This window comes from Monodelphis domestica, chromosome 4, assembly GCF_027887165.1.
Source record: "Monodelphis domestica isolate mMonDom1 chromosome 4, mMonDom1.pri, whole genome shotgun sequence".
In the NCBI taxonomy this organism is placed as follows: Eukaryota; Metazoa; Chordata; class Mammalia; order Didelphimorphia; family Didelphidae; genus Monodelphis; species Monodelphis domestica.
Window position 1 is genome coordinate 449,027,330 of NC_077230.1, and position 8,321 is coordinate 449,035,650.

The 8,321-nt window shown below is 40.2% G+C and overlaps 1 protein-coding gene across 1 annotated transcript; it reads right to left on the reverse strand.

The window, feature by feature from the left end:
- Positions 1–2,258: 2,258 nt before the first annotated feature.
- Positions 2,259–7,500, reverse strand: LOC130459051 (zinc finger protein 397-like). Its single transcript, XM_056826312.1, has 2 exons — positions 7,320–7,500; positions 2,259–2,864 (listed from the first exon to the last, which is right to left on the reverse strand). The coding sequence occupies exons 1-2, from the start codon at positions 7,498–7,500 to the stop codon at positions 2,290–2,292; spliced, it is 756 nt and encodes a 251-aa protein (XP_056682290.1). The 3' UTR covers positions 2,259–2,289.
- Positions 7,501–8,321: the final 821 nt, after the last annotated feature.

Here is an 8,321-nt window from a genome sequence, read left to right on the forward strand (position 1 = left end):
TAAGTCATGCTTAAGCTACCATTGATACATGTGAGATGCAGGAAGTGATATTAAAAAAAGTCTATATATTCACGGCACTTCCTCTTGCCAGCTCTCTTTTGATGGAGAGGTGGCTTGTGGCAGTGTGCTGGGCATCTTGGCATGGCTGCAGCTATTGTCCCGGTTTGGTGATGAGTGTCCTTGATACAGTAACTAGAAGAAGTTTAATATTGTGGGTCAGGTGAGGCGTGTTCCCTGAGCTCTCTTGGAGTTTAGGCTGATTCCATTTTTTCCTTTACCTTTCCTAAAAACGTCATCCTCCTAGGAGGCCCCTCATCTCGGAGGAGGCCTGGTGGTTGGAAGGTCTCTGAACTCCCCTTGGCTCAGGCTAGGCCAGAGAAATCTTATACCCTTTCCCCTCTCTGTTCTTCTTCATTCCTTCCCTCTATATTAATTAAACTAACATACAATTCCCAAACTGACTTGAATATTTTTATTGGGATTTGAATGAATCCCTGGTGACTATAAGGATAATATATTAGTCAGAACCCCTACATTTACCCCTTACATCCTCTGATTGTAACAATGAAGGTACTTAGCTCTTCCTTTATTGGGAAGATTGAATTGTAATACACAATGTAGTTTTAGACTTTAATCTACAAAAAGTTGGTAACTCAGTATTTTAAGTAGATCTACCCATTTTAAATACAAAAGGTGTTAAGTAGCTACAAAAAGTAATCTAACCAAAAAAGGTGTTAAATAACTAAAAAAGGTTTACTCAAACCAAAGAAGGTATGAACTAAAGAGTGGGCAGTCCTGGAGAGTAGCATCTGCTGTGATTTGTGTGAAATTTAGGGGAGGTGACACAAGAGAAAAAGATCTTTAAGAAGATCAGAGGCCAGAAGAAGATATTTTGATTCAAGATTCGAGTTGGATGTAGGATTCTCTAACTTGGTGTTGGACCCGAGGAACTGGACCCCTGAAGGAACTCAGGCCGGAGACCTCAGACTGCTTTTCCTTTTAGATGGTCACCATTGGTGAGTGAAAGGCTGACTTAGTGACCGTGCCTTTCTCAGAGGTCTAAACTTCTGAGAGAGTCCCATCGTTTTGAGACTTTTTTCTCCTGGCTGGGGCTTAGAAATTCTGATATCAGAAGAAGCCAGATCTCTCTCTCCCTCTCTCTCTCTCTGTATACATACATATACATATACATATATATATATACATATACATATACATATATATATATATTCCCTCTATTATAAATAAACTACCATAAATTCTATTTACTTGAGTAATACTTTTTGGGATTTAGAATTTAAATCCCTGGCGACCACCTAATTAATATTTCCATCTCAACCACAAATAAATTTAACACCTCCCATGGATGGGAGAACAACCTTTGGCCTCTAGAGGGGCTAGACTCCCCTCAAATAAAAGTCTATTGAACTTGTCCTTTTACCTTACCCATTAAAGGGCTTTGCTGTAGATGAATGATGGAATTAACAAAAATCATGAAAAGAAAATTATCGAAAATAAACTGAAATTCCTAACATTTTAGAAATAGTTTGAATTTCTTATTAAAATAAGTCATGTAGAATGTCTCATGCAACAAAAAACTTATGATTTTTAAAAATCATTGAAGATAAATAATACACAAAATCCCTAGTTTAAAAATAAGCAAATATTGTAAAAATAATATTTTATTATAAGACAGAAATTGCAATATTAACATCTAGATGAAGTGATATTCAAACTAGAACACATTACCTTGCTTGAAATATGTAAAGATAAATATCAATCCCATGTAAAACTAGGAATAACTGAGAGGAGGAAATATATTTATAAAAATAATGAATATAAATGGTTTGTATTTGATTGTCAAAAATGAGGTAAAGAATGAAATAAAAAATTGAATTCATTATTATGCTACTAAACAGAAACACATTTCATGATAATCATACAGCCAAATGAAACTTGTGGACCTAAGTTGTTTTTTTTTTTTCAGCACGAGTTTTCTAGTGTACAGAATTTTGTATTTCGTACCAAAACATTCTCACAAGAAGCGTACGGAAAAGGTTTATATCTAACACGATCAGATGATCAATGAGTACTAGATGCTTACAGAGCCCTTTGGCATATTCATCACATTACTAAAGTTTCTCACCAATATGGGCCCTCTGACAGTCAAGAAAATATGACTGAAAACTGAGGACTTTCTCACAGCCTTCACATTTATAAGGTTCCTCACCAGTGTAAATTCTCTGATGTACCAGGAAATTTGTTCTCTTATTGAAATCTTTACCACATTCATGATTTTTTAATAAGCTTTCCAGTATGAATTCTCTGATGGACAATTAAATTTGAACTCTGATTAAAGGCCTTCCCACAATCATTACATTTAAATGGCTTCTTACCAGTATGAATTCTCTGGTGTTTAATGAGGTTGGACTTCTGATTAAAGGCCTTCCCACAATCACTACATTTAAATGGCTTCTCACCAGTATGAATTCTCTGATGTTGAAGGAGGTTGGAAATCCAATTAAAGGCCTTCCCACAATCATGACATAGAAATGGCTTCTCACCAGTATGAATTCTCTGGTGTTGAAGGAGGTGGGAATTCTGACTAAAGGCTTTCCCACAATCATGACATAGAAATGGCTTCTCACCAGTATGAATTCTCTGGTGTTGAAGTAGGTTGGAACTCTGATTAAAGGCCTTCCCACAATCATGACATTTAAAAGGCTTCTCACCAGTATGAATTCTCTGGTGTTGAAGGAGGGTGGAACTCTGATTAAAGGCCTTCCCACAATCATGACATTTAAAAGGCTTCTCACCAGTATGAATTCTCTGGTGTATAATAAGTTTTGACCTATGACTGAAGACTATCCCACAATCATTACATTTAAAAGGCTTCTCACCAGTATGAATCCTCTGATGTAAAATAAGTTTTGAGTAATTAATAAACATTTTCCCACAGTCATTGCATTGATAAGGATTTTTTCTAGTATGTGCCCTCCGATGTATATTACGTATTGACCTATGATGGAAACCTTTCCCACAGTCATTGCATTCACAAGGGTTTCCTCCAACATGAATTCTCTGATGTAAAATGAGTTTTGAGCTTTTATTAAAAGCTTTCCTACATTGAGGGCACTTGTAGAATTTCTCTCCAGTATACATGTTGGTACTTTTCTGAAATGAGTAAAGATGAAATGCCCCAAATGTGACTCCTGGTTTCTCTGATTTCTCCACAGAATTTGTTTTCATCAATTTCTACTTCTCCAAAAGCAGAATGCAAGACCAATCTTTTTGCTTCCTTCTTCCTCAGGAATGCTTTATTGTGGAGTTTCCTTCTTGCTCTTAGACCTGGACTCCCAGTCTGAAAGAGATGAAATGAAATACACAAATTTCCTTTGTGGCCTCTTCTAGGGGAACGGGACCCTTGTAGCTGAGAAAAACCAGGCACATACACCACAGTGACAATAGCCCTTAAAGGAATGTCCTTGAGTTCTCTCAAACATAGCCTGAACTCATGGGGAAAAGGCAGAGAAGGTCAACAGAACTAGGAGGGAAAAGTGGCCATGATCCATGGGCAACAGAGCTAGGAAGGAATTGAAGGAGGTGGGTAATGAGGAGTGATCAGAGATTCGGGAATCCAAGCCATGAGAACTACCAAAAGAGTTCAAGGATGAAGGACGATGAGGGGAAATATCAGAAGGACAACTGAATGATTGTAATGAATAAACACTGTGTAATAGGAAGTTGGAATGAGATAGAGAGGCCTATCAATGCTGAACAGAGGAAGACTCATGAATTCTTTGTTTTTTAAACCCTTACCTTCCCTCTCAGAATCAGTACTGTGTATTGGTTCCAAAGGAAAAGAGCAGGAAAGTATAGACTGTGGTGATTAGGTGACTTGCTCAGGGTCACATAGTTGGACCCATGAATTCCAGAGCAAATGGGAGTCACTGACATTTCTTGAGTAGGAGAATGGCATGGTCTCATTGGGATAGGAGATTCAAGTCAGACTCCACAATCAGTCATAGGAAGCAGCACTGTGGCCTAAAGAGAACCCTAGTTTAGGAGTCAGGAAATCTGGTTTCAACTATTAGACTAACTACTTAGTAGACACTGGGTCAATCACTGACTTCTCTTATTTCCTCATCTGCCAATTGCAGATAATGTCCCTCCTAATCTAGTGGCAGTGAAGTGATGGTGAAGGGAAGAGTTCACAAGGGCCCAAAGTCAGAAAGATTTGAGTTCAAATTTGAGCTTCAGACTCTTCCTATCTGGGTGACACTGGCCAAGTCATTTTACCTCTGCTGACTCAGTTTCCTCACTGGTAAAGTGACAACCTACCTCTTAGGATTGTTGTGAGGATCTTAAGAGATGGTAGTATAATAAAGTGCTCAGTACAGCCCAGCATAGAATAGACTTGCTGTTGATATTTTATTTATCCATTAATTTATCTATTATCTCTAAATTTGCTTCTGAAGTTTCTAAATTTTCTATGTCAGGTTGTAACCGATTTGATAACACTCTAAACATGAAAAATAGATCAGTGGACATGTCTTGAGAGCTTATTATGAGCTGTGTATTATGCTACGTGCTGGACATCCAAGAAAGAGGTAAAAAATGGCTCCTCCCTGAGGAAGCTCACAGAAGACAACATTCAAACAAAAACATACCAAGGAAGCTATACATAGGATTAACAGGATACCCAAGGGAATATCTCCTGGTTCGCTGGCCCTTCTTAGTATTGAGGTCCCTTCCCATTCCCTACATTCTTATCTGTTTGCCTTAGGGTAAATGGGAAACTCTTAAAGGAAAGGTTCTATTTGCCTTTGGCCTTTGCTTCCCCATCACCTCCAACTGGGAGTAGCACCTACCAGAGATTCATAGATAAGGGTTTCATTGGGGAACTAAGGCCCCTGAGGAATCCAGGGCCTCCTTTCCTCTGCAATCAGGGGTGACCCTCAGCTACCTTGTTCTAGGTCATTGGTCCTCATTAAGGCAGGAGGAGACCCCTCTGAGAGCTTGGGGGGAGGGACTGAAGCAAGGAGGACTTGAGGAGGAGGAGGAGAAAATGGGGCAGACTCACCCACAGCAGGAACAGACCCCAGAAGGCCCTGAAGCTCAATAGAGTAACCTCAGGTTCAGTTCAGTGGGACCAGAACAAGAGCTCCCACCTAAAAAGACTCATCCAGGCTGAGGGCTGCCTGAGGAAGTCTCCATCAGAAAGTGTAGGCCTGGTACCTCTCACTTCCTTATCTGGCCTCTTTCCTCCCAAGGTTCTGAAGCTCTGGGAGTTCTGCCTTTATTCCAGGCCTCAGCTCTGCCCTGCCCCATCTTGATCACCTCCAGGTGGTGGAATTTCCCCTTAATTCAGGGCTTATTTACTTCCCTGGGGAGATGGCATAGATCTTGAGAAGGTTTTGATTTCTTTATCTAAGTAGCAGATTTTGGGCCCAGCCTGGTACATTTTTAAAAATCACATTCTGTTTTTTCCCTTAATTAAATGTAAAAATGATTTTTACCTCCTTTAAAATTTTTTTGAGTCAAATTGTTTTCCCCTCTGTATGGGAGTCATGTGTGGGAGACTGGTGATGAGTGATTAGATCTGAGGGCTGTTGTAGCCATGGAGAGTGAGGGTGAGCCAGCTAGGAAAACTAGCAGCTAGAGAGAAAGAGTGAGATAAGGAGAAGGACCAGAAAGGTGAAGCCAGCATGCCTTTTGAGAAGGACCAGGGGGAAGAATCATGGCACCATGACTGGGGCTATGACTTCCTTTATTGTGACTAAAAGAAAGTCTTTTATAGAGAGAAAAATCCTAAGCACAACAACATTCCTGGGGGGCTGGATGTGCTACTCTCCCACAGGATAATGTTTATGAAAATGACTCCACACATGAGCATTACCAGGGTTGCTATTATAGAGGTAAGCAAGCTGAGAAACTGTGATTGCTAATCTCTTCTGTGTAACTTGGAGAAAGGCAAGTGTGGTCCTTTCAGTCTTGGTATTACAATGACTTCTTTGCTTTCCAGAGTGAGGGGGGACTCAGGACTTCATGATGTAATTTGTCTGAGTTCAGTACTATTGACTATCAATTACTGTCTTTATAGAATGCTTAACTCTGAGAAGACCAAAGAAAATGTTGTCTTTGGTTTGGACTCTGAGTCTGCTAAGGCTCAGGGTCCTGACTTGGTTCTTGTTGAGACTCAACCAGCTATCTTTACTTTTTTATAATTTGAAGGCAAAGTTAAGATTTATCAGGACAATAGTGGTAGTTTTTATTTAGATAGTATAAATTTGGGTTAGTCAGATCAGGGAGGATTAATATAGTCTGTGAAACACAGGAGAAGCAGATCTTTGTGGAACCAGGGTATTTCATTTGGGTGGAGTTGGAATCCCTTAGAGTTAGAAATCCTTTTATTCTTATATATTTCAACATATATTTTATTTTTGATAACCAGAGTCTCTTTATCATCCTTGTGCCTGGCCCTGAAATGATGTTCATTTATGACTTTCACTTCACTGATATAAACTGAGGATACTTTGTGAGCACAGGAAGCAGAGTATCTGAAATCAGTTTTTAATCAATAATCAAGTCCATTGCCTATATTAGATTTACTGTCCCCCTTTTGTTTTTACAGTCATGAAAATGCCTCGCAGCAGCATTTAGATTGTTCTCATCAATGATTAAATACTCGGTATGAATATGAAATCATTTGGGGGGGTATTTAATCATCTTTCACTTTATGACTTTAAGTAAAAATATCCCAGTGGTGTGATTTCCATAAACCCTTTTTTCAGAAATCTTATACATTACAGTTGAGATAAAAACCTGTTCTTATTAGCATTCTGATTTCATTCATATATAATCCATAACCTCAAACAACTTTCTTGTTTGGGGCTCTACTTATTCTGATCAGACGTCTCTTAGGCTCAATCCTGGTTTTTTTGTTTGTGCACACCAGATAAGACAACACCAGAGGACAACAACAGGGTTCAACATAGACCAGGTTTAACACAGAGTGATCCTGTTCTAAAATCATTGTTGTTCTGGGATTAACTGCTGCTCAGACCCTTCTTGGCAGTGAGTTGTTGAAAAGTCCTCGAGTGTCTCTTGGCTAAAGCTGTTTCTTTCCATCTCTCCAGGTCTTTCAATCTCTCCTCTGGCTGCACTTGTGCTCTCTTACATTGGGATTTATCCTCAGGCCTTGTCAAAGTTCTTTTTACATCCATCCTGGCTTTTGTGTCGAATTGATTCTGTTTCTGGTTCCTGCAATCTTTTTGGAAATGAAGTATACTGGGCTGTCTCTTTGGAAAGGCACCTACGGTGCTCCGGAATGGTTTGGTGTTTGGCTTGGTGGGGCTGTGATCCGTTGGTTCCACTTTTCACCTGCTCACTTGTGTCTTTTGTGTCCCTAAAGAATTGCTCTTGGCCAGGAGTCTTGTGAGTGGCGTGGATGAGCTGGTGGGGGATCCCTGCCGCTCGAGGAGAATCTGATTGGAGCATGTCTGTTTGTGGCTACTTCAGCTGCCATGTGTGATTGGATCTGAGGGCCATTGTAGCCTTGGAGAGTGAGAGTTAGCCTGCTAGGGAGACTAGCAACGAGAAAGAGAGAGACCAGGAAAAGGACAGGAAAGTGCAGCCAGTATGCCTTCTGAGAAGGGCAGAGTTTGGAAGAATCACAGCATCTCTCCCTTCTTCCCCTTCCCTTCTCTGAGTTGGGAAATAACTCTACTGAAATAATGCATATAAATCTAACTGAGACAATAGTTCATTTTCAGATAAGGGAAGGAAGGGATTTGGGATGATCTATCTAAAACCCAAGTCAAGTGGTTACCTCCGCCATTTAATACTTCACTACCTACAAATCTACTTGCTTCATCTAGTGAAATGAAACCACCTTAGTTAATATATAAAAGTGGGAAGGAATTGCAGGTAGCAGGAACAGGATTCAAAGGAAGGTCTCGCTGACAGTTGTCCTCTGGAGTCTTGAGCATCTCTGTTGGAAATCAGTCTCAGCAGTAGCAGGGACCCACAAGAACAGACTGGATCACCAGGAAAGCCACAGGAGAGAGAATATCTAGCTCTCTACATCCTTCCCAGAAGAACTAGACAGAAACTCAACTCCTGGCTACTCAACTGTCCCTCTCAGAAGGAACTGCCTGTCACTCTCCAGAGTTCTGGAACCTTGCTCTTCTGCCTTGCAGGATCTCTTATTCCTGCTAATTTCCCTGTAACAGTGGGCAAGCAATCTGATATGGAGTGTACTGAAGCAGTACTGTCAAACTGTTCCCCATAATCATCACTGAGTGGAAGAGAATCTGAGC